At 34.1% G+C, this 27,194-nt stretch overlaps 1 protein-coding gene across 1 annotated transcript in view; it reads right to left on the bottom strand.

Moving 5' to 3' along the window:
* Positions 1-500: 500 nt before the first annotated feature.
* Positions 501-27,194, bottom strand: part of MYOZ2 (myozenin 2) — a 41,032-nt gene continuing 14,338 nt past the window's right edge. Inside the window, exons 3-6 of the mRNA XM_077752778.1 lie at positions 24,882-25,051; positions 19,409-19,538; positions 13,856-14,039; positions 501-865 (exon numbers count right to left, since the gene is read on the bottom strand). Of these exons, the coding sequence (XP_077608904.1) occupies positions 631-865; positions 13,856-14,039; positions 19,409-19,538; positions 24,882-25,051 (719 nt within the window). The 3' untranslated portion in view covers positions 501-630. The remainder of the gene's footprint in view (positions 866-13,855; positions 14,040-19,408; positions 19,539-24,881; positions 25,052-27,194) is intronic.

Below are 27,194 nucleotides of genomic sequence, written 5' to 3'. Positions count from 1 at the left end.
GAATAGTTACCTAGTGATTCAAAGCTGGTCAAAAATTACAAAGCAGTTTAGAAATTTTAAGGATGACTAATGGAAAGTGTTCATTCAGACATGCTATTTTATCCTGGTCATCAGAAAGGAAGAACCCAGGTAGGGGTATAGCTCAGGGGTAGAGCATTTGACTGCATATCAACAGAAAGGAAGAACCCAACCCTTTCCTCCATAAAAAAATGTTTGTACATCATCTTCCATAGCTTTTATCCTTTAAATAAAACTCCAAATGACTCTAAATATCTTGCACTGCACTTTGGTTCTAGATCTGTTTGAAACTTGTTCAGGAATAGCTCATATTAAAGGAAAAAAAGATGAAATCTTTTTTTGTCAGTTATTCTTCGGGACTGGATTATTTAGACCAAGTGAAAACAACATTATGAGTAAAGACAAGGGAGTTGAAAGTTTTTAAAACAAGATTTCAAATTGTTTATTAGTGTTTGATCTGAGACTGAATTTAAATGCCATGAAAGAAAAATTGCTAAATTGCTATTAAATTATTGCTACTAATGAAGAGTGTAAGTGGCTTTGCCAGTAAGTAGAATAATAAAACAGCAACACTTATGGTTAGAGGTTTTTGTGGCACATACAACTTTCTTTTCATAGGTCTTCCGTTTCTGGTACGGTGGTGTCCTCTGTAGGTTCAGTTGTTATCACTATAGGAATATTCTCAGATATCCATCCCTTAGGAGTCCTGTTAAAGGACCGTCTGCCAGAAAGAGGATTGGCAAAAGCCATAAACCTGGGGTCTGTTAGGAGTAGTAGCTCAAAATCTGGAACCTTGAATTTAACCATTTTTGATGCTTTTTCAAAACCTCCAAATGGGGTAGCAACTCTGTGGGAGGTGAAAAGAAAAGGATATATTAATTAATTTTCAAATCCATTTGTCAGAAAATAGAAAACAGTTTAAATCATGATTTTTATGGGCATGCTGTTAGGTTATATTCTTAGTATGATTTTCAGTTTTTGATCTCTGAGGCAAGCATTTTTATTTAAGGACTATGCCTTTACGATAAAACAGGTATTTGTTAATAAATTGGTGTAAATCCCTTTGTATGTACTTTTAGTTGATTACTAAATAATCTATTCTCTACGCCCTGAGCTCCCTGAAAACATTTCTTGCCTTTGTGCCTTTGTTAACAATGTTTCCTCTGCTTAAGATATTTCCTCCCTGCTTTCTCTCCACCTGTGTATGTCTTGTGGCCTTTAAGTTCCAACTTTCCTCCATTTATTCCAGGCCACAGGCCCTTCTTTAGCCAAATGCCTATAGCATCCATTGCTTTATGTCAGTTATTTGGTGCTTATGATATCTTACTTTGTATTGTTAGCTTTTTTTTTTTAATAATATCATTTGGTTTGAGCTTGGGTTTTCAAAACATGGTTTGGTATAATTTTGAATTATAAACTCTTTGAAGGCAAATAGTATGGCTTTTGTATCTTTCTATTTCTACCTCCAAACCCTCAAAATTCTGTTTTTCTTTTGAATAAAGGCCAAATTCTTATCTTGGCATTCAAGGTCCTACATAACATTGTAGCTCTGTTTGATTTAGCCATTAATTTATTTATTCATTCAGTGCTAGGCACATTTCTAAGTGTTAGGTATATAGGAGTGAACAATGTAGTCAATGTCCGAGTTCTTATATTCTAACAAAGGAGAAAGACAATAAAAAATAAACATATAAACAAAACATCCAATAGTAATGAGAGCTATTCAAAAAATTAAAGTAGTATGATGATTTAATAGGGCATAAATGAATGACTAGATAGTCAGGGAAGACTTCTCTGAGGAGGTGACATTTAAACTGTCAACTGAGGGTGAGAGTTAGCCATGGCAGTACAGCTGAAGCACACCAGCATTTCAGGAAGAGGGAGTAGTTAATGCAAAGAATCTAAGGCAGACATAATGTAGAATTGTTTGGGAAACAAAGTAGGCCTACATTGGTAGACAAGTAGGTAAGGGGTTGGTAGAGAGAAGAGAGGACATAGAGGTGGATTGTATGGGACTTTGTCCAAGTAAGGAGTATGAATTTCATCATAAGTGTGAAGGGAAAACACTTAAATGTTAAACAGGGAGCAGTGTGAACTGATTACATTTTTGAAAAGTTTACTCTGGCTGTTCTTGCTCTGCAAATAGATTATAGAATGACAAAAGTGAAAGAATAGAAGCTATTGTGACAATTCAAGTGAGACATGTTGGTGGCTTGGATTTCAAGTGTTTTCCATGAAGATGGAAAGAAGTGGGTAGTTTCAGGATGTGTTGGGCAGAGTCAACAAGATTTTCTGATAAAATGAATAAAAATTGGGGGAGAAATATAGAAATCAAGAATTGGTTTTATGTTTAGAGTTTTAGCAACTGGCTGGTGGAAGACAGAGAACAGGTTTGGTGTGTGGGTGGAAAACGATGTTGACATCCCAATGAAAAGGTCAATCATGCTGGTTTGCCCTCTTCTCTTTCATGCACCCTTTGTTTCAGCCAAACTGAATGTACTGCCTGCTCGTCTCCTTATTCTCTCCTACCCTTACTCATACTCCTTCTTCTCTGTTGGTGTACTCCAACACTTACTACATTTCTAGATCTCCATTGGGTTATAATTGTAAGTTCTTTTCAAAAAATTTTTTAATGTTTATTTATCTTTGAGAGAGAAAGACAGAGACAGAGTGCAAGTGGGGGTGCAGCAGAGAGAGAGAGAGAGACACAGAGTCCAAAGCAAGCCCCAGGCTCTGAGCTGTCAGCACAGAGCCCGATGCAGGGCTCAGACTCACAAACCGTGAGATCAGGACCTGAGCTGAAGTCAAACGCTTAACTGACTGAGCCACCCAGTCACCCCTGTAACTGCAAGTTCTAATTTGCACTTCCAAATTAACTAGTTCTGTAAGTTCTAAGTATGTTATTTAAGCAACATACATAGCTTTCTTCCAGAAGCTTTCTCTGATCTCCCACAGTCAAAAGTAGTTCTTTCTCCTCTAAGTTTCCATGGACTCTATCTTTACCCCCCCACCAAACCCATTTCCTATCTTCCATATATCCATTGATATATCTGCTTATTTTTTGCCAAACAGTACCCCAGGAGGACTGGAATTCTCTCTCTTGTATCTTTGTAACTCATTACAATATACTTGTGTAATGCACTGTACCTAGAAGATTGCCATACACATTTGAACTGTGGAACTGGCAAGACTGTACAGATTCTCCAATACTGTGGAGATTATTTTAAAGACTGGAAGAGAACTGATTTTCTTTGTAGCTCAGTCACCCTGTTATCTTTCCTGAATATCTTAATTTCTGTGTGACAATAGGGAGGGGCCATGGAATCTAGTTAGGGAAGGAGAAAGTGATTGATGGACTTTGAAAGATGGGATGGCTTTGATGTGTAGGGACAAAGTATTATTGAAGAAAAGAAGAAATGAAAAGTACAGATGCGATAGAGAGTGTGGTGCTTGAAACTGGGATTTGAAAGCAACACAGGTATTGGTAATAACAAACTTTAAGGAAGCCAAGAGTGACTGAGGTGGGATTGAGAAAGTGATCCGTAAAATGAGACAAAGTCTTGGAATGACAGAGAGTTCAGTGGCTCATACAAGGATATGGAATCTACAAAGAGGTATGACAGGAATAGTACTGAGAAGGAAGACAGTGAGCCAGACACTAAAATCCTCAGTGAGGAGAATTTTTGTATGACATTTTTGTATGTCTACAAAATAGATAGATGACCTCAACAATGGCTGAACAGATGATACAAGGTGTCACATAGTACAGAATCTCTGTCTTGTTTCCCAGAGTCCTCTGGAAGCAGTATGCTTTAGTTTCTATTGCATCTATATTCAAGATGACTGACCTTATGATATTTCCCCTAAATTACTGTGGAAGATATAAATAATAACAGGTCACTGATAGGTGCAGTAACCTCAGCCTAAGGTAGTACTTAGCAATCATATCAGTTTAGACTTTCATGTCCAGAGTCTAAAACTTATCTGGAGGTATAAGAGAGATTGGTTTAGAAAAGAACTTAGATTATCATTCAGGTCCTTTATGATTATTAAACTTCAGAAGGCATAGTGATGATGAAAGTTAAAACTTATTGATTGAGTACCATATACCAGACACTTTTTAAAGTGCTTCCCAAACTCTTCTGGTAGGGGAGTCACACTGGGGTCTTGTTAAAGTGCATACACTAATCTGCTCAGTCGAACGTGTATCCTGAGATTCCGCATTTCTAACCAGTTCCCAGGTAATGCCATTGCTACTGGTCTGTGGATCACACTTTGAGTACAAAGGCTTTACATGATTTTTTTCATTAAATCCTCACAACCTTATAAATCGGTTCTACTTCTATCCCTATTTAATAAATAACACTGAGACACAGCTAAGTTAAATGACTTGCTCAAAGTTACCCACTTATTAAGTTGCAGAACCAGGATTTACACCCAGGCAACCAGACTCATGGGAGGCCTGCTTTTCTAGTCACTACCCTATGCCACACCCCAATGAGATGATTCTTAAGGAATATTGGTACTTCTGAGATCACTTTCTAAGGAGAGATGTGTGTTTAGGAATGTCAACCTACCTGGGCTTTGTGTAAGTGATACTAAGCCAGGTTGCTGTCACATTCATGATGCAACTAACTGATTCAATGTCCCACATTTTGTCATTTGACTTAGTGAATGAAGAATCTTTATGACTCAGATTTAATTCAAACTTCTTATTATTGGATGTCCAAGATGTCCAAGACAATATTTTATCATTTTAGAAGCTGGCTATTATATAGCAATAGTTTGTTCATTTGTTGATTCATTCATTTATTCATGCAACAAATTACTAATGGTTTATTATGCCTAAACACCCTGATACATGCTAAAAGTTCAAAGATGGAAAAATTGCCATTGGTCTTACAGACAAGTAAACAGTGAAACACGGGGGCAAAAACAGCACATCATATTGAATATGATAGCTACTCCAAGGGAAGAGTATCTATGCAGAGAAGCTTAGGGTAAAAAGCACCTTAGTCTGCCTGGTTGGTCAGTAACCACTTCTTAAGAAGCCTAGGGTAAGGACCAGCTACACAATTTGTAGGGCCCAATGCAAAATGAAACCTTGGGGATGCTCATTAAAAAATTGTTAAGAATTGGGGCGCCTGGGTGGCTCAGTCGGTTGAGCGTCCGACTTGGGCTCAGGTCATGATCTCGCGGTTCCTGGGTTCGAGCCCCACGTCGGGCTCTGTGCTGACAGCTAGCTTGGAGCCTGGGGCCTGCTTCAGATTCTGTGCCTCCCTCTCTCTCTGCCCCTCTCCTGCTCCCGCTGTCTCTATGTCTCTCTCAAAAATAAATAAAACATTAAAAAAAATTGTTAAGAATTTCAAGGCAAAGACAGCAAAGCACTGAAACCCAAGCATAACCCTTCAATGTGTGGGTGCCCCAGGCGACTGCACAGGCCTCACATCTGTTCCTGGGAGTTTAAGAATATGCGCATGCTCACTAAACTTAAGGGGTAATCATTTCACAGTATATACACATATCAAGTCATTCTGTAGTACACCTACAACTATTACAGTGTTATGTGTCAATTATATCCCACAAAAAAGAAAAGATTAGCCATGAATTGATGACTGTTTAATCAGGACGTTGGTTACATAGAGGTTCATTGTACTATCCTCTACTTTTGTGTATGTTGCATATTTCCCATTACTACATTGTTTTGTTTGTTTGTTTTTTAAAAATAAAAGAATATCCGGTTATCCATTGGATAAGAGGCTGGAGTTAACATTTCTAGAATTAGGCTGAATTTGGCCAATGCTTAAAAAATCTTAATTTCAAATCTTAATTTCAGAAATGAATTTCACTCATTTATTTATTTTTTCTAAGTCAAAGAATAAATGTTCTTCTGCTCCTGAAATCTAACATTTGAGTTTGACATTTAATACATCACTTTTTACCTTTTTATTCAGTTTGGTTTTGTTTTTCTTTCCCAATTTGTAGGTCATTTTCTTCTATTATAAATGAAAACATTCCATTCTGTTTTACCACCCATCTCCTACCTCCTACCACTGACCCAGTGAAAGATTGTGGTTTGGAAAACAAGGTTTTCTTTCCTTTGGCACCAGAGAGACTATATCCTGTTTGTTTGAATGTTTATTGCCCTCAGCATACAAAGTAAAAAAAAAGTCCATTAACAGAGTTGTTAAATAGTCAAACTGAGAGATTATTTGCAAGATTTTTAAAATCTCTGTAAACAGTGTCAAGTTTTAGTCAAAAGTAGAGAAGCAAAAATTTCCACTTTAAAATTTGGAATGTTCTATTAAAAGATAACTGCACATCTCTATAACTTTCATAACATAAATTCTTCAAACATAGATCTGACTTAGAATAATTTTTATACTTTATCATGTGTGCAGTGAATAATAAGCATGTTTCGCTCAGATTCACAGTTAATAGATGCTTTCTTGATTATTTTTATTGATGAGTAATGGGATTGTGTTTATTAGAACTAATAGTACTTGGGGCGCCTGGGTGGCTTAGTCGGTTAAGCGTCCGACTTTCGCTTGGGTCATGATCTCGCGGTTCGTGGGTTCGAGCCCCGCGTCGGGCTCTGTGCTGACTGCCAGCTCAGAGCCTGGAGCCTGTTTCAGTCTGTGACTCCCTCTCTCTCTGACCCTCCCCTGCTCACGCTGTCTCTCTCTCTCTCTCCTAGAAATAAATTTAAAAAATTAAAAAAAACTAATAGTACTTGACATTAATATGCCCATAATAATTACTGATTATTTGATAAGGTAAAAAATTATGTAAAATGCTTGTATTGAAATTAAAATAAATATTCTATTAAATACACATGCATGTAATACATTTAAAGCCACTTCTATAATCATAGATATATATAGTTGTCATAGATATATACAGATGAGGAAACTAATATGAGGAGAGTTTAAGTGACATACTCAGTCATATAGCTTTTTGAAGAAGAGCTGGAAACCTCCTTGCTCCTAGTATACCTTTCTCCACATGTTAAGAAGGTTTAACATAGTATTATTTGAATACAGCATAATATTTAAATAAACTAAATATGAGTAAAAGAATACAAGTTGTATTAAACCATGCACCATTTTGAATATATGATTAGACTTTGGAGCCAATTCTTATCCAGTTCATTATCATTGCTGAATGAGGTTATACTGCATCTTACCCTTATATGCTTTGTTAATAATATTCAGGGATCAGGCCCCACGTTGGGCTCTGTGCTAAGCATGGAGCCTGCTTAAGATCCTCTCTCTCTCTCTCTTTCTCTTTCTTCATCTGGCCCTCCCCTGCTCACTCTCTCTCAAACACATACACACACACACACACACACACTATCCAACAATTCTGTATAATAATATGCTGTTACCAAATAATATTTTTTTACTCTTTGCAAAGGACTTTGGGAATATTTGGAGACTGTTTATTTCCCTTCCTTCCTGTTGTTCTCATTTATTTTTGCAAAAGTGAAAAAAAAAGATACATCAGAAGTAAGTCTTATAATCACATTTAGTTAAGAAATAGAAGAGAAATTATTGGGGCGCCTGGGTGGCTTAGTTGGTTAAGCGTCCGACTTTCGCTTAGGTCATGATCTCGCGGTTCGTGGGTTCGAGCCCCGCGTCGGGCTCTGTGCTGACTGCCAGCTCAGAGCCTGGAGCCTGTTTCAGTCTGTGACTCCCTCTCTCTCTGACCCTCCCCTGCTCACGCTGTCTCTCTCTCTCTCCTAGAAATAAATAAAACATAAAAAAAAATTCTTTTTTAAAAATTAAAAAAAAGAAATAGAAGAGAAATTAGATATCTTATTACATTTTATTTTTAAAACATGTATATGTGAAAAACTAAATTTCTGATCAATGTCTTTTCTCATAATCTTGAGGTTTGTTAAAATAAAGTCCTGGTAAATAACCTACAGCAGGAAAGATATTAATGTAATTTGTACCCGGAAATTATTTTAACCTCTCTTTTAAATGACTGGAATGTGTTCAATAAACTATTTGTAAAAAAAATAATAATAAATAAATAAATAAATAAATAAATGACTGGAATGTGTTCTAGACTAATTTGAAGAATGACTTTTATCACATCTAATTTATAATAGCAGCCTAGTATCTATTGAGATTATTTTGCCTTTGTGATTTTAAAAATTTAGTTGAAGTGCAAGATACATTAAAAAATGTATCAGATCATAAGGTAAAACTTGATGAATATTATTTATTTTCTAATTATTTGTTAGTATATAAAAATATCATTAATTTTTATGTTGACCTTGTACTCTGTGATTGTACTAAATTTATTTACTAATTCTGATTGCTAACATGCTGCTTTTGAATTTCCTACAGACATAATCCTGCCATTTGTGAATAAGGATAGTTTTATTTTTCATTTCCTATACTTGTACCTTTTGTTTATTATTATTATAGTTTCATTGTCTAATAAGGGTCAAAAAAGGACTTCTCTGTCGGAAAATCTGTATGTAATATGGTTTTATTTTAACTTTTACCTTTAAAGAATATGTTCACTGGTATAGAATTATAGGCTGGCAGTTATTTATTTCATTTTTAAAGTGTTATTCTATTGTTTCGTATAATTCTGGTTGCTTTATTTTTACCCCTTTAAGATAATTGTCTTTTATTCCCTGGCTTTAAGATTTTCTTATTGTCTTTGGTTTTCAGCAGATTTCTGCTTGTGTGCCTTTGATCTACTTTGCATTACCCTTTTGCTGGGTAGGACTTCTTGAACTTGAGGCTTGATATCTGCACTGTCAGTGCAAAGCTTGATGTGGGGCCTGAACCCAGGAACCACGATTTCATGACCTGAGCCACAGTCAGATGCTCAACCAACTGAACTACCCAGGTGCCCCTGAATTTTTCTAGTTTTAAGTAATCTCTATACCCAATGTGGTGCTTGAACTTCCTATTTTGAGATCAAGAGTTGCATGTTCTACCACTTAAGCTAGCCAGGCTCCCCAAGTTTGAAAAATTCTTAGCTCTTAACTCCTCACATATTGCTTCTGGCTTATTTTCTCTTATTTCCTCATTAGACTCTATTGGCATTTTTTATTACTGTCCCAAGTGCATCTTCTGCTACTTTACTACATTTTGAATCCTGTTTCCTTCTGCTTAGTTTGATCATTGTCTGTATCAGTTTATGATTCCACTCTTCAACTGTGTTTAATCTGCCATGAAATTTATTTAATTAAAAATTTTTTTATCAATAAATATAACACAAATATAGAAAACCTGATAAAAATACACAATAACTTATTATAAATCAAATAACCTTGTGACTACTATACGTGAAGAGTTTCTCCAGCAGCCCACATGTGCCTGCTCAATTGCAACCATCTCCTGATGCTAGCAGTAGTTAATATTTTGACTTTATGGTAATATAAGTTTATAAAATATAAAAGAAACCTTTCTTTATAGCTTAATAACCCACATCTTTATCTCTAAATACTCATGGGTTAGTTTTGCCTGTCTTTTTAAAATGTCCTTTCAATCATTTTTACATATGGATTTCCCTTTAATCAATCTGTTCCTTACATTTATTTATTGAAAATACTGGATGATTTATCCTATAGAGTTTCCCACAGACTGAATTTTACTGATTATATTCCCTTGGTATTTTTAACATGTTTCTCTGTCATTTGTATTTCCCATAAATTTTGTATGGATCCAACCAGTTAATCCTTTGCTGTTGTGGGGTTTTTTGTTTTTTTTTTTTTTAGAGAGTGTGAATGCAAGAGTGAGTGGGAAAGGGGCACAGAGAGAGAGAGAATCTTTTTTTTCTTTTTTTTTTTTTTTGATAATGTCAAGCTCTATGCTCAGCACAGAAACTGATGCAGAGCTCGATCTCATGACCCTGAGAACATGACTTGCGCTGAAATCAAGCTTTGGGCACTTACTGACTAAGCCACCCAGGCACCCCAGTCCTTTGACTTCTTCATTTCGGTTATTACATGCATACCTCATTTTATTTTGCTTCACTTCACTGAGCTTTGCAGATATTGCATTTTTTAACAAATTGAAGGTTTGTGGCAACCCTGTGTCGAGACAGTGTATTTCTCCAACACCATTTGTTCACTTCATATTTCTGTGTCACATTTTGTTAATTCTCACAATATTTCAAAGTTTTAATAATTACTAAACTTGTTATGGTGGTCTGTGAACAGTGACTATGACATGCTGAAATCTCAGATGATGGTTAGCATTTTTTATCAATAAAGCATATTTTAATTAAGGTAGTACATGATGTTTTAGACATAATGCTATTGCATGGTTAATATTCCATAGTATAGTGTAAATATAATTTTTATATGCACTGGGAAAACAAAAAATTCATTTGACTCACTTTATTGTGACATTTGCTTTATTAACAGTGGTCTAGAGTTAAACCCACAATATCTCCAAGTTATGTCTATATATTTTCACTTTTGTAGAATTTCCATTTGATTCTCTTTTTAAAAACATTTCCAATCTGCTGAAAGTCTTCATCTTGTTATCTATTTTATTGAATGTATTTCTCACAATTATTTTAGAGTATCCAACATTCTAATAATTTGATCTTTTGTGTATCTATTTCTTTTTGTTTATTATTTTTGCTTTGTTTTCAGTTATTTGGTCTTGTCTCATAGTATGCTTGGTAATTTTTAATTGCCTGATGACCATGTGTACAAAAATTGTAGAAATAATTTGAATCTTGGAATGTGTTCTCTTCCTTCCATAGATGATTTACTTCTGTCTATGGCATGCAATTTGACATAAAGGAGTTTGATTTTTATCCAATCTAGGATTGTGTTGATTAGGACCAGCCTTTATTTTCATGAAAGCTAGTCTGCTAGTTGTTCATTGTTTATTCTAATGGTGTAGACTGTTGAATTCCCAATTGAAAGCTTGTAATATTTGGGCCCCTCCTCCTAGCAGACCCTATATTCCTATTTTTGGCCTTCCCAGATTTAAAGTTGTTAAAAGGTTTGCTTCTTCCCAGTTGTTGCCAATAAATCAGCACGTGCCTTAAGGGAAAGAGTGGTGCCAAATTTGGGTTTATGTCTCTAAATGTCTCTCATATCTAGGATCTTGGTCCTCAAGTCCTTAACTTTATTGGTAGCTTTTTAATCACTTTATAATAACTAGCTTTTTAATCACTTTATAATAACTAGCTTTTCTACTTTTTTTTTAAAGTTGTTCTAATATAAACTAGTCTTCCATAGCTGGAAATAGATTTCCACTTCCTACCTATGTAAGTGTTTATATTCTTTTATTTAGCAAACATTTAAGGCAAACATAATGATTACACTGTTTCCTAAGTAGGCCTTTCAAGCAATGTGTGCATCAAACAAGGCCTTAAACTTTGTGTAGCAAGGTACATATACTTTAATGACAAAAAGAATCTTAAAGCTACCCATTTGGGATTGCCTATGTATCATCATATATTTTTTCATCTATTATTTAACAACAATAAAGAATCTAAGAAGATCGCAACATTATTTACAATAGCCAAGATATAGAAGTAGCCCAAGTATCCCTCAAGAGACAAATGCATAAAGAAGATGTGGAATAAAATACACATGAATATATTATGAAATATACTACTCGGTTGTAAAAAGAATAAGATCTTGTCATTTGTACCAGTATAGATGGACCTAAAGAGTGCTGTGCTAAGTTAAACAAATCAGAGAAAAATACTGTATGCTTTCACTTATATATGAAACCTAAAAAAAACAAGACAAATAAATAAACACACAAACAAAAAGCAGAATCAGACTTATAAGTACAGAGAACAAACTGATGGTTGCCAGAAAGGAGGGAGTTTCGGAGCATGGGAACAATAGGTGACGGAGAGTAGGAGATACAGGCTTCCAGTTCCTGGAATGAATGCCATGTGAATAAGAGTGCAGTATAGGGAATATAGTCAATGATATTATAATAGCATTGCATGGTGACAGATGGTAGTTATACTCATGGTGAGCATAAAATAATGTATAGAGTTGTTGAATCATTATGTTGTATGTACATCTGGAACTCATGTAACATTGTGTATCAACCACACTCAAATTTAAAAAAACTATCACTACTATTTACCGTCTCATAAAATCAGTGACAATGACTAAATAAATATTGGCATATATGTATGAAATGACATTTGTACCCGTTAAAATGCTGTAGATGCACATTTACTTATATCAAATGCTCATAAAAAAGAATCTAAGAATAGATGGTAATATTGATTAACATTAAGCTGTAAAGTTTTTATTCGTATATTGTTGTACATATAAAAAGAAATGAAAGTTTCTCAAGTAAAGGAGAAATATTAAGAGGTTAAGTTTTCTCTCTCTCTGACTCATACACACACACACACACACACACACACACACACACGATGTTACATTTACAAAAGACTTGATTTAACACAGAAAGCTACATTTCCTAATTGGATGGTGTTGTGTTCACTGAAATAGCACTCATTTGGTATTCATACAATCAGTAAGCACCTCTTTATACCCAGGCCAAATGTCCCAGTGTGTTTGTAAAACTGGAAAACAAGCTCTTCAGCAGACATGGGGTGATAAAGCCACACCAGGAGTCACACATCAGGTCTAAAGCACTAATCTTAAAAACAAGCCTCAATTATTACATTATTTTCCATTTTCCCTTAGTGTTTTACTTTTTAGAATTTTCTAAGCTCTCATTTTGGAAAAAAAGTTATATCACTGAATAGACTGGGCCGCCAATCTCCTTTTCTTGACACATCTCAATCCCCCCTTAAATTCCTCGGTATACATCATTTATACGTCAGATATAGTACTAATTACTATTAGTAACAGATACAGTACTAATAGTATTAGTATTACTAACAATGCTAATTGTATTAGGTATAATCCTAGTAGACCCAATACTAATAATAGGCATAATATTAATACCACTAATATAGTAGTGTGTGAAAACTAAAGTCAAATATGATAATTTTAAAAGTACTGAGGAAGATTGCTATTTAAATGCAGGCTTTGTGTATTCTTTTATAAATCAAAGATTTACTCTTTAGTTTATTAATTTTCAAATGAATAGTCATTAAGCAGTTTATTAATTGGTTCTGCTTTTCTGTGGGTACAAAACAGGATACTGGAGATACTTTACTTTAAAATGAGAATCAAATGATCAAAGAATGGATTATAAAACCATTAAAAATATATCTAGAATGTCCATGGAAATTATTAAAATTGTATAGCAGGGAGAAATAAATATCCATTGTGAACACTATAATGCAGATATTATATGGCAATAATTTTGGTAGGATAAAATTCAGTTTATCCATGTGCTGGAGTCTTGGACCACAAGTCCTTAAATTACCTTGAATTTGGTTTAAAAAATGTAAGTTGGAACTAGAGTTCCACAGTAATTCTCATAGTCCTATATGTAATTTCTGAAATTCTTGAATAGCATTGTCATTTGCAATAACACATAAAAACGAATATCAATCTTTGAATGCGAAATTAATTCATGGCAAAATATTTTAATAACATTTTTTAATAAAAACTGTTTTTAAAAACACTTTTCAATGTGGGAGATAATCTTGATGTTAGTACAGTGACAGTTCCTGAATCATTTCCTTCATTTTTACACTAAAAAAAGAAGGTTTACTATATTAGTAATATTGCAAAAAATGAGTCCTTGCCTAGGCTTAGGAGTTATCCTACATTGCTATTTTGAGTCTATTTTTAAAAGAAAATTTCTTTTTCTACCAGAAAATTCAGCTCTCCATATCGTGATATAAAAGCCTCAGTATTACATGCCAACAGCGTCACCCAGGATCATTGGATTACCTGTTAAAGCTCCTGTAATCAGGCAGTTCTGCCTTTCCTTCAGGCTTGAAAAATTTAGGGTATAAAGCCTCTAAAAGCTCCGGATCGTCACTAATGGCCTGTTCCCAGGGTGACTGATAGTACTTAGGGACAGCCGTAGTGTTGAACTTTTCAGGAGGAATTTCCTTCAGTGGTCCAGAATATCCTTTGGAAAAATATAGCAAGAATAAATAAATACAGAGTGCCTAGGATTACAGAACTCCACCTAACATTTTACCATGTTTAATTTTTCAAGCGCGGGTGAATTTGTGAAGAATGCATCCTTTTTATGGTCTCTCAGAAAACAGTCTGCAACTGTAAGACATTTTTAATCTCTTTAAATTCGTGGAATTTTCAGAAGAAACCACTTTTGTCAATGTTTAATTATACCAAATCCTACAGTTATTTCTTTCTTGATTATCTTAGTATGTATTTGTTCAGTGAAACTGTTCATTTAATTTAAAAAAAAAAAAACCTGTTTCCCTTACATCAATTTATAGTAGGCTTTAGTTACCACAGTGAATGAACTAAGTTAAAAATATATATGGAGTGTCTACTGTGCTCCAGGTGCTAGGAAAATAGCCATGAAGACAAAATCTCCCTCTTCTGGGAGCTGATTCACTAGAGGTAATACTTAGGTCTTGTCTATCTTAAATTGCTGAGTGATCTGCAAACCATTTAAGCTTCAAAATGGTGAAGTAATTTGTTTTCACTGTCTCACTTAGTCAGTCCTGATCTTATTCCTTGGGGTGTCCATCCCATGTTTACTTTGTTCCTCAAGATTTCTTACCTAACTTTTCTGCTTCCCTTCTCACTTTCTTCTTCCAGCGGGAGCTGGAAATTTTTTATAAGTGCCATTTGAAAATCACACGAATGTCTGGCATAAACTTTAAACCATGTTCACATGCATCAAGTGACATTCTTCAAGTATTCTAAGGCAGCTATGTACTCTCCATTTACATTACCATTCTACCTCATTGTGTCGTTTGCATAATTCTCTTTTCCTCTGTCAAAACCCTGTACCATTTGATCACTCTTACTTGTTTAAGTTTCTCTGACTCTCTTTCCTAAAATGTTTTCTATTTTCTTCTGTCAAATCAGGCCTATCCTTTCTTTACACTAAAGAGTTTATCTCCTCCAAAAAATCTTGCTGATAATTCCACATCTAGGCAGTTTTTTGTTTGCAGTAATTTAATTTTCTTCTGATTGCCTTTAGTATCTCCTGATGGTCTCTTTTAATAGTCTTCTTCTTTCCTGCTCACCACTTAAATAGTTACTCAAAGGTTTTTATCTTATACATGCTGCCTAAACAATTCCATTTATATTCATGGCTTTGTGGTCTGCATATTGATGATCACATTTTTTAAATCCCCAAGGCTTTCTGCTCAACCACCCATTACATTTATCCAAACGAATATTCCCCTGTCATCTTTTATAACCTGTCTAGACCTGTATGCGGCCATTTCTAACATATCTAGCTTCTTCTTCTATATTGGTTATCTTAGTGATTGTTATCACTACCCTCAGATGCCCAAGACAGCAGAATTATGCTAAATTTCTCCCCATTCCCACAACAAATTACTAAGTCTTACCATCTGTGCTTCTTAAGAATTTCTAAAATAATGGCACGTAAACTTTGTTGCTGCATAACTTTGGGCACATATTTAAAATGTGGATAGTGGGTTCTTCCCTTCAGAGATTTGACTTCTTCAGTAAGTCTCAAGTATGCCTTACAAGTCTGAAGCAAGGGATTTGCAAAAAGAACATTGGGAAACCTAGCTCTAGAAAAGTCCCTCTATCTTCTTCATTTCTGTTACCACTGCCTTGGTTTAGGCCTTGACCATCTCTTGTTTGGGCTTTCACAATAGCATTCATACTAATCATCCTTTAGATCCCAACCCCTCCCCCGTGTCCCACACTGCTGCCTAATTGACCTTTTCTTTTTTTCTTTCTTTCTCTCTCTCTTTTTTTTTTTTCTTTTTTTGTGCCTAACTGACCTGTTTAACTGGAAAACGTGATCATGTCACTAGCTTCCCTTTCTCAGGGTGCTAAGATGTATCCCTGTGATAAACATCTAAATTACTAATGACAAAAATCTAAATTAGCATGACACACATGGCTCTAGCCCCATCCAGGCTCATGTCCTGACATTCTCCTCTCCCTTTTATGCTCCACAACTTGGATCTACCTGAAGCTTGTTGTGTCCCCATATGCTTCCCTGCTTGTTTCATTAGGTCCCTGTGCCTGGAAAGCTCTTTCTAATTCTTGCCACCTCCAAATTCCCATTTTAAGCCTCAGCTTGAGGTTACCTCTTCTATTTAGCCTTTCCTGTCTTTCTCAGGAAAACAGTTACTTTCCTGGCATTTTCCGTTTGTATTGTGTATATAACTCCATTATCACAACTATCACATGTTATACCCCATTCCTTTCCTAAAAGTGATCAAATGACAGCCATCTAGAAACTGGAAATTTTAGAATTTTATACTTTTAAAAATTCCTTGAAATTCCACTACCCTAATACAGTTATTTTACCTCTGTGTATTTTTTTCTCAGTAGTTTTTCACCCATAAACATAATAATCACATAACTGTAATTCTAGTGTACATTCTAGTGTATTTTATTCTTAACCAACTTTGTTCTGGATACTTTTGAAGTTTCTACATCGTGTTTATAATCATTTTAAAGGTTTTATAATAACATATTGCATTGAAGGATGACAAGGGGTCTAATCTTTCCACATTTTTTTAATATTCCAAGTTTCACAATTTCTTTTTATAGACAAAATTAACTAATAAACTCTTTTCTGATGTGTTGAATTATTTACAGGAAAGAATGTCCATATGTTTAAGCTCTCAGATATATTATATTCCAGCAATGCTACATGATAATATTTCTTATTTGATTTTAAAATAATGTCTTTAACATAGCATTTGAATTCAAAGGAACTTAATTCCTGCAGTATTATGGCACTATAATTCTCTTATTGATTCATGTTTGATAAAAGTTAGATTTTAGATACATGGCATGTTAACCAATAAAATTTTTGCTAAATCAGGATAAGCTGAAGTTTGCTTCCTCAATTTGCTGTACTTTTCAACTTATCAACCAAGGAAGAAGGGTCCATTACTCTTGTTTTGGGACAAACTATCTGATAACCTCCAAACTCCTCCTTTTCTTAGTCTATGTTATATAGACATTTCCTAATATTTAATAATTGGATATATAGATTTAAAGAACTGTATGAGTTTATATTTTTAAATTTTCTTTTGATATTTATTTATATTTATATTTTCATATATACTTCCTTTATTTATAAAGGAATAAGGAATTCCTTATTTATAATTAATAAAGGAATTCCTTTATAAAGGACATTATTTGTAAATAAATAAAATGCATATATAATATTAAATTATGTATGCAGAGGCAAAATGAGACAACAAATATAATGTGAATTTTTTCCTGACTCCCTATGCATGAATTCTTTGAGGGTAGAGATGAATGTTTTTCATATTCCTTTCGTAATTACATAGTTTATAATGATGACCATATAATAAAAGTTCAATTTAGTGCTGAGAGTACCAGGTTGAACCAACATAAGCCTTTCTATATGTCTTCTCTTTACCATTTAAACAAATAAACAAAAAACACTGCAAACATTAGAAGGCAAGACGTTTCCACATAGTGGTTGGAGCTAAAAGAATATGTCTATATTCTATCATATGTTAAAGATATGAAGTTGATAGGGAAAGGATTAACTTTAGCTAAGTACAGTGGTACCCCGTTTATCCTTTGTTTCACTTTCTGCAGTTTCAGTTAAAGACAGTTGTCATGGTCCTGTCCTGTCCCGAAGCGGGTGCTCTTCCTGATGCGTGGTCAGAAAGTCAACAGTAGCCTAACACGACGCCTGCTTCACTCACCTCACTACATCTCTCCATGCAGGCATTGTATCATCTCACATCATCCCCAGAAGGGAGAGGACGGAATAATAAGATATTTTGAAAGAGAGACAGACCATATTCACATAAGTTTTATGACAGTATACTGTTAAGTGTTCTATTTTATTATTGTTGTTGTTAATCTCTTACTGTGCCTAATTTATACATTCAACTTTATCCTAAGTATGTATATATAGGAAAAAAATATTGTGTACATAGAATTCTCTACTGTCTGCAGTTTCAGGCACCCACTGGGCTTTTGGGCATATTCCTACGGATAAGGAGGACTATGGTACTTTATTGTAATGTTGCGACTATCCTTACCACACTTAATTCTCACAACCCTGTGCAGTGACATTTGTTTTCCTTATTTTACAGATTGAGGAAACTGAAACTCAAAGAGATTTACTTTATTTCCCAGCACAATAGTAAAATGGGCAGGATGGAAAGAGCCAGGAGATTGAACCCAGGTCTGTCTGATTCTAAAGCTTGTTTTTCTCCTGTGTGCTTAATGCTGTATATGCAGAATCTGTTGCCTGCTTTTCTCTCATGACAAAGGCTACTGGAAAGCTATTTGAGAACTTTATTCTGATGCTTTACTTCAAAATTCTATGCATTCTCATTGTGTATTTGGTTTCCAGTGTTATTTTATTACGTCTATCAATACTTTTCCTCATTGTGTTGTTCAACAGGAATGTTTTAATAAATCTAAGGTCATCAATGACTGGCACTCAATTAACTTTTAGGTAAGATTTAATATGATACAGTTACCTTATTTACATATTTTCAAACACCACTTTTGCTAATTTTGTTTATAATAATATGACATAATTATTGCTAATTTCAAAGTATTTGAACCTTTAAAAAATCTATACATTACTCTTGAGGAAATACTTGAAGGTACCTGCTGTCAGTTATTTTGAAAAGGTATTGTATAAGTAGATAATTTTTGTGATAGATTTAATATTTCAAAATCTAACAGTATTTCTAAATAACATATTCTGACTGGATAGGTATTTACTTCTCTTTTAAGATATTAAACAAATATGCAGTCTTAAAGAATTGCATTTAAAGTCCTCTAAGGGATCAGAGAATAACAAAAGCAACATCTACGAGGTCACTTTACAGGAGGCATTTATAAATTTGGTATCTGGATCTAATTCTTGATCAGTCAATATGAGCTTATAGCCATTCATAACCTCAGGGTCTTAACTTGTAAAATGAGATTGTAATAAATATATTAGACTTGTTTTGAAATTAAAGAAGATAATATATATCATATTACTTCATAAATTATAGTCCTATACAAATAGAATATCAATATCATTACAAGTAATTCAATTTTTAATATAACAGATGATTGCTGACAAATACAATGAAACTTTTGAAAAGAACGTAGTAAATGTTTCTAAAGAGTAAACTCCTTAGATCTAAATCTTTATATTTATCTTGAACTTAACCACAAAGTAAGTATATGATGACCAAAGTTGTGTCATTTAGATATCATCTCTAAAACATCCAAATGACCTGAGACATATATTTAAGTGCACACCAATTTAATTCTATTTATTTTATTTATTGTTTGTAAGGGGATAGTTACCTGGTGCAATGTTTTCTGGATTTGGGGGACTTCGTGGGTCCGGGGTGTTGGGAGGAGTGAATGGGGCTTGTTGTAAGCCACCTTCCAAGTTGCTTCCATCCAGTTTCCCATTCTGCATGGCAATGTTGTGCTGTATTTGATCAAAAGTAAACTCTGCTGAAGACTCAAAAGTATTAGACACACAAATAGGAGATTCCATATGTGCAAGACTCCATTTGTATATTTAAAACTTAAATACAGTGCCACTTTCTTGTTTCTTGGGGCTTCAGTAATTCATATGTAATTGGTTAAGTTATTGAATGAGAAATTTTACTGATATTAACCTAGGATCCATTTTATGACAACACTTCGGTTAATAACAATTAATTGAAGGGTGCCTGGGTGGCTCAGTCGGTTAAGCGTCTGACTTCTGCTCGGTCATGATCTTGCAGTCCATGGATTTGAGCCTGGCCTCAAGCTCTGTGCTGACAGCCCAGAACCTGGAGCCTGCTTTGGATTCTGTGTCTCCCTTCCTCTCTTCTATTCCCTTGCTCACCCCCTGTCTCTCTTTCTCTCTCAAAAATAAATAAACATTAAAAAATATTTTTAGTAATTAATTGAGCCTTACTATGTGCCAGGCATTGTGTCTGAGGCTTTGTATTAGTTATTTAATTTACTATTCATAAAGCTCCTATAAGGTGAATCTATTTCATTACTAATTTAATATTATAGAGCATACTGGCCAAAGATTTGGTTTAGTCACTGTTATATTACTGTGTTTTTATAGTGAGGTTTAATTATATTCTTTAATTCTTTAATTTGTCTTGTTTCAAAATTTAATCTGAAATTTGAACTCTAGTAGTGTATATAAAAATATACTTGGAGCTGCATAGCTTATAAAAGGAAGAATCTGGGATTTCTGGGAAGTAAAATCGAAAAAGAGATGTTCATTTTTTAAGTTTTAAGTGAATTTGTTTTACTGTTTTAACTTAGGATTTATTCTATGGCAATAATATAGAACCTTTAAAAACAGTTAATCTGCATTTTAACAAAGAAAAAGACATTGTAATAAGTGATGTTCTCAGAAGCATGGCTAAGCATTATCTCTATAATAAAGCATTGTTTTAATTTTATATGAGAAATATGTGTGTTTTAAGAAAAAGCCGATCTAAGAAGTACATAGTCATTTTTTTTAACTTTAGAAAGAAAAAAGCAAATACAAGCCAATTTTGACTTTTCTCTGTGTGACAGAAACTTAAAGCATTTTTAAATGTTTTTTCACTTTTACATTTATTTATAAGATGATCTGGTGAAAAAGAATGTTACATTTTAGTACGTAAATAAACTTTATCTTTGTTTTCAGGCTTTCCCCACCCACAGCTACTCTCCAGGTGCCTTTTACATTCACCTTATTTTCTGCACACCATGGGAAAAGCTGCTGTGGAAATGAATAGGGCACATATTGGCAATGGTGAGCTGGCTTGTGGAAAGGTGCAAAGATATGAGAGATGATGTTTGTTAGGTGAGCACAGTGTCTTGATTACTGGGCACAAGAGTTTGCATTTTATTCCATAGGCAATAAGGAACAATTTCTAAAGACTAGTATAATGCTGTACTCAGAAATATTAGTATTCAGCTTTTTTAATGTAGCTATTAACTTAAGTGTTATACTTAATTGACTAGATTGGTATCTTTTCTCACTTCTGGACCTACATCACCTCTCAAAACTTCAATTATAAATAAAAAGCCAATTGAGATAAATATAGGAATATCATGAATTTAGAATTCTTTTTCTAAGTTCCTGAAATGTGTCCATGAAATGCATTTCACCTAAACTTGCAAATCATTCTACCTATGGTAATTTAAGAATCGTAATACTGACCTTCTTTGGAGACTTCTTCCCGGGGATTATTGAACAGGAAAATGAACTGTGTCTAGCTAGTCATTAATTATCAGGAGACATCCAGTACCTCTATTGTCATTGTTAAATGTACAAACAAAGCCTAATAATAGTTGAGTAGCAACTTATTTCAGTTATGATATAAGCCTTAAATTACAGAGTTCCATCCTGTGTGAGTCCCTTGGGGAGAAGTTGAAAAGATAAATGAAAACCTGTTTCTTTTTATTTCAGTTAAGTTGACCCTAAACAAAATAAAACTAGAGCAGCATCTTACGGGTCATAAACACTGAAGTTATAAACACATTGATAATGTCTATCACATGATTTCTGATGAAATATCAATAGAAATAAAAGGTAGTTAAAAAAACTTGTTCTATAATTTTTGCCAAATACATAAGTTATTTTTTGTGCCAAATAAATATATGTTAAGAATCTCAGTATACTTTGTTTGGTCTTATTTCAGAATTACTTTTTAGTGTATACTTCCCCTTTCCCCAGTATCATTTAAGATTTCTAAGGATTTAAAAAAGTCCATAGTTACCAAAAACATATATAGTCTTTACCATAAAATAGGGATTGTTTCCCCAATACCATTTTATAGTGATTTATAGAAGATAATTTTAGTTATCATGAATCATTCTTCTATTTCATTTTTCCTTAAGTGCTCATTTTCTTCATCCATTTCATTTTTTGCCTATTGGTGTAAGAATTTGATCAATTCATGAACTAAGGCTTCAAAATTGGCTTCTGTAGCAAGGAATTATCTTCATTTCTTTTCAAGAAAGCACATTTCCTGTTGTTATTTATGTCAAAAGTTTTGTGTGGCTTGATTCTGACAGTTTTGTTAGTAGTAGAGTAAGCTTACAGCTGTCTTTATCTTTTTAATTTTTAAAATAGCACTTAGTATTTGGGCAAATGACATTAAATTACCAGGGAGTTGGTTTTATATTTTCATCTAATGATATCCTAAACATTATAATAAAATAAGAAATTTATATAGCATTAAGTAGTTATTTTGACAATATTAACAGGTTGAAGGAACCAGTAAAGTAAAAGCTAATTTCAGAAAATAGAGTCAATAAATTAGGAAAATGTGATATAAATCATGTAAAGATGATTCAAGAAGTAGATTATAAGTAATAGTTGTTTTCTATCTTTCAATGTAACTTTGTTTCTCTTTCACTACACAAAGGCTGATTTATTTATCTATGTGCTCCCAGCATAGCATCTAGAGCACAGTAGACATTCATTAAATATTTGCCAAAAGTATAAATAAATGAATGGAAATAGACCTGTGCCTAGTATTGTTTTTAAAATTCCCATCATATTAACAAGACTTGCTCCAAGTTGCAATCTAGTGCCTTGATTAAGCCAATATATTCTTATATAATGTGGCTAACTCTCTTCCTCAATGATCATTTTTAGAATTAAACACAGATCATTAAAGAAGACACTTTAGAGAACATTTGAGTCCATTCCCTTATTTTCTAAATGCTAAAAGAGGTCCGGGAAAGCAAAGGAACTTTTAAATGGACTCCAAATTACATGGCTGCAAGACAGCCAGGACGACCCCTGTCTTCTGGATTTCAGCCCAGTTTCCTTTAATTACATGATGATAAGCATCGGTACCAAGAATTCTAGAATTCTGAGAGCTCGATTTCAATCTTATGGTGTTGCTTAAGACAAATTACTATACTTCCTTAAGCACTACTTTCCTCATTTCTAAAAAAGAGAGAGTAGATTTCATCAGACTTCAGAGAAGGTTATGCAACTCAATGACATACTAGTTCATTGCATACATTGTTGTTTATTGCTCTAAGTTACTTAGGCATTTAATTGTTTATTTCAATATGCTTGTTTTGGACTATTTTATTTATTTAGTGTTCAACCGTTTAGGGATACTGAAAAACTATCAAGGTGTATTCTTAGCTTTTATGGATAATCAGAACATCTGGCCACAGGCTGTTGTCAGTAATTTGAGATACTAGTGATGAGAGAAAATAGTGTGTTCATGAAGGCATTTAAAAACTCACTGTGCCTTCCTGCAGAATTGCAGTTAAGGCATGGACTTAGGGATGTAAGTTTAAGTTATGAAAACTGGATTTATTCATTTATTCAGATGTCTAGACTTGTAGATGACTTTTCAAAGAATTTCCTTAAGCCACCTCATTTTATACACTTTAAAGCTTCTCCTCTGTTGTCATTATTGAAGGAATATGATTATACCATTAGCTGGGATAAGGATTATATTAGGGTCACACTGCATTAGCCACAGACATTTTTTGATGTAAATACTGGACAAAATTATAGGGTGGCATAACATTACATTTATCCATGACTTCAACTGAAAAATCACCCCTCACAAATGTAAATATTATAGTTCAGTAAGATTTGATGTCTAATTGAATTCATAGTTATAAATAGACTTAATCCGTGGATGTTAAAAGATGTTCATTAATGTGAATAAGACATTTAAGATGTCCCCTCACATTTATTGTTAACCAGGGAAATAGACATTTCAGGAATGAATAAAAGTTTAGTGTTTGTGTGTGTGATGTTAGTCCTGTAATGTATTTTAGTATTTATGTATTTAGTATTTATGATAAAAGATCTCAGTGAAACCAGTCTATTTGCTGTAAAGAAGTGAAATGTCCATTCAAAACCAATTATTAGTGGCGGCAGCTGGCAAATGTTTGGTTTGAAATTCACAAGGAAACTTACAGACTTCCCACAGTTACAGGAAGAAACCCTCAGGAAATAAAACATATTTATTGTAGTCTCCACCACTTCTTCAAATTTAGAACCAGTGCTTTATTCCTTTTTGAGTCTTCATGATTGGTATTTTATTTTTAAAGCCACTTTCCCAAAGCTACTTGTTTTCCTACTATGAACTCCTTTTTCTATAATCTCTCCACAGAAAACAATCATAAAGTCATTTAAAAATATATAATATAATAAATATACATAAATAATATATTAATATAATACATAAAACATAATTTAATTAATTTGTTCATTTGTTTATTAACTTTCAGCTGAGGAAGACTTTTGCTTGAAGAGTTTTGTCTACCTTGGTTTGTTAATATGAATCAGACTTTTCTACACAATGTGGAATAAATGGATTGAGTGAGAGGAGCTCAACTGTGTCTGTAGTTCTCAGGCACATTTCGGTGCCAAGATGTACGCAGCCAATAAAATGCTTATACTTTGTGGAGTGCCGTGTGTGCTTTGGAAGTGTTTCCATCCCAAGCATTTAACTAGTGGTGATAAGACCATGGAAACTTTTAGTTCCACCAACCTCCACTCCCTCTCCCTCCTCTTAGCGAGCAGACCAGGTTTCAGTGCCAAACTTAGAGGTTTGCAGTGTCCCTACTGAACTAAAAAGATACTCACAACATATACAAAGCTTCTTTTGTTTATTCATCTCAACTATTCATTATCATAAAAAAAAAGTCTAACAGAATCAACGGGAAAATATGTCAAATAAATATGTAGAACACTTGTTTGGAAATATAGTGATACATATCACTATAAATGATATAAAAAGAAATGCTGCCCATTTATTTAGATACCACATGATAAGGTTATACCTACATTTATTTGTGCTTTAGTTTCATACTGGAAATTTTCAAATGTGTATTTATCAGATCTTCTTTGTCGCATCTTAAATAGTCTGGCACCACGGTTACTGAGGTGGGATAATTCTTCCAACATGATGTCTCTGGGGATGCTGACTTTTTTGCCCAGGTGCATGGCGTCTACATCTGTAAAACAACATTCATGTGTATGAAAACCCCAAGGTCAGCATTTTTAAGTGCTTTACTAAATCCCATAATTTATTGACCGCTATATAGTGGCTAAGATTGAGGAGGCTCTTTATTAAAATTGCTTCATGTTGAATCCTGGCTCCCTTATTTTCTACCTGCATGATTATAGATATATGACATATTTCTCTAAGCCTCAATATTCTCATCTCTAAAGTAGGGCTAATGACAATAATACTTACTGAATAGGGTTGATAGGATTAAAAAATGCTTCATATAAATCAGTTACCAATGGTAACTGGCACATAGAAATAGTGAATGAAAGTTAGCTAATAACACTATTAGTAGAATTTAGTGTTTCCAAATTTAATGAGTTTTCAAACAGCAGTGCTTATAGTTGTTTTAATAAGTTCTGTTTGGCATCCCCCATTTTTACGTGTTGGTTTGAGCTATCCCTATCACTGAAATGCCTACCCTTCCACTCATGCCTCCCATTTCCCTATCACTGTCAAAATACCATTCATTCTTCAGCCACTACCAAGGAACCTAGTATAAAGTAGGCAGGTGGTAAGTATTGAATGAAGAATCCTTCCCAACCCAGCTTAAGTGCTATTGATGGGAATTCCTTCACTGAAATCTGTATTTATAATTATTCATGCTTTTTCTGTATTCCCATAGCAGTGGATCACAATTGCTTAATTCCATTTTACCGATTTAATGGTTTGCATTTTTTTTTTGTTTTAGTCTTTGTGTTTTCCATGCCTTAAAGATAGGAAATGTCCAGTAAATGCCTGTTGTTTTTAATTTTTAGTACTGTTTTTTTTTAATTCAAAAGAGATAAAACTCTTCTTTCTACTTTCTCCTTTAATCAAGAATATATTTCTGTGTTTTGCACAGAATACTCTTGCCCACTGTACATTGTTAGTAAGTGCACAGGAAGAAAAATTGGACAATTAGTAAAATCAATAATTAAATATTCTGATTGATTGGGACAACATTGTTTGAAAATGGGACAAATTAAACTTAGTAATTAGGCTTTAGGAGGTATTGGGGATGAAACGACAGAATTATTTAAATTTTCTCCTTATTTTTCTTTGGAAAAAAAATCAGTTTGTTTACATATTTTGAAGTTACATGAAGAAGAGCCCCACTAATCATAAAACTAATAATATCAAGACTTCTGCTTCTGGGAAGATAGGGTAGATATACTTTCCCTATACCTCTGCTAAATACAACTAAAAATCCTGAACATTATATATAAAACAAACATGAGATGACTCTGAAAGATGGAGGGAAGAAGGCAACTAGCTAGGGACCTCACAACTCAAGAAATAACATGGTAGTGAATTCTCTGGGTTGTCTTTTAGCTACAAAACCCTAGACTTGGAGCTAAGATTCTAGCTAGCCAGACACACTAGCAAATGCAGACAAAAAAAGCCCGAATAAAAGACTGTTGTCATTAGCCAAAAGACCAAGAAAGGTGCAGCCTAAAAAAAAGAAAACTTTTAGATGGCAGCCACTCTACTTCAGCAAAATACCAGAGAAAAACTTTGGCCCTACCTATATCAACAAAGGCCAAGTAGGGAGCCCAGAATTTTACCCTTCTGAGGCTGTAACAAGGTGCCCCAACACTCCCACCGAGGTGTTGCCAGGGTAGAAGCTGAGACTTTTATCACTGTCAGCCAGTAACAACCCTCTCTCCCTGCAGTGTTAGTGGAGACCATGTGGGGATTTCAAATAACCATTTCCTGCTAACAGTAACTAAGAACTCTTCCCCTCAAGTTTCAGTGGAGACCAAGTTGGAAACCTGTATTTCTACTTCCACCTGACAGTGATGAGGTGGCATTCTCCTCCCCCTGCTGAAGCAGTGTCAGACTAAGATAAATGAAAAAGAAGGTTTAAATAAGAGCAAGGGTCTTAGAACATAAAATGAAATTTTCTAAGCTCAAATAAAAAAATCTCTTGTCATACCAAGAGCCGGGAAGACCTCAAACCAAATGAAAAAAGATAGATGCCAACATGAGATGAGTGAGACATTAAGATTACACAACAAAGATCTTAAAGCCAACCATACTTCAAAGAGCAATTACAAAGCTCCTAGAAACAAATTAAGAAATAGAAAGTTTCAGCAAAGAAATAAAAA

Source organism: Crocuta crocuta, unplaced genomic scaffold (assembly GCF_008692635.1).
Source record: "Crocuta crocuta isolate KB4526 unplaced genomic scaffold, BGI_CrCroc_1.0 scaffold451, whole genome shotgun sequence".
NCBI lineage: Eukaryota > Metazoa > Chordata > Mammalia > Carnivora > Hyaenidae > Crocuta > Crocuta crocuta.
The sequence above is the reverse complement of the archived record's forward strand: the minus strand, read 5'-3'. Positions and strand labels throughout refer to the sequence as shown.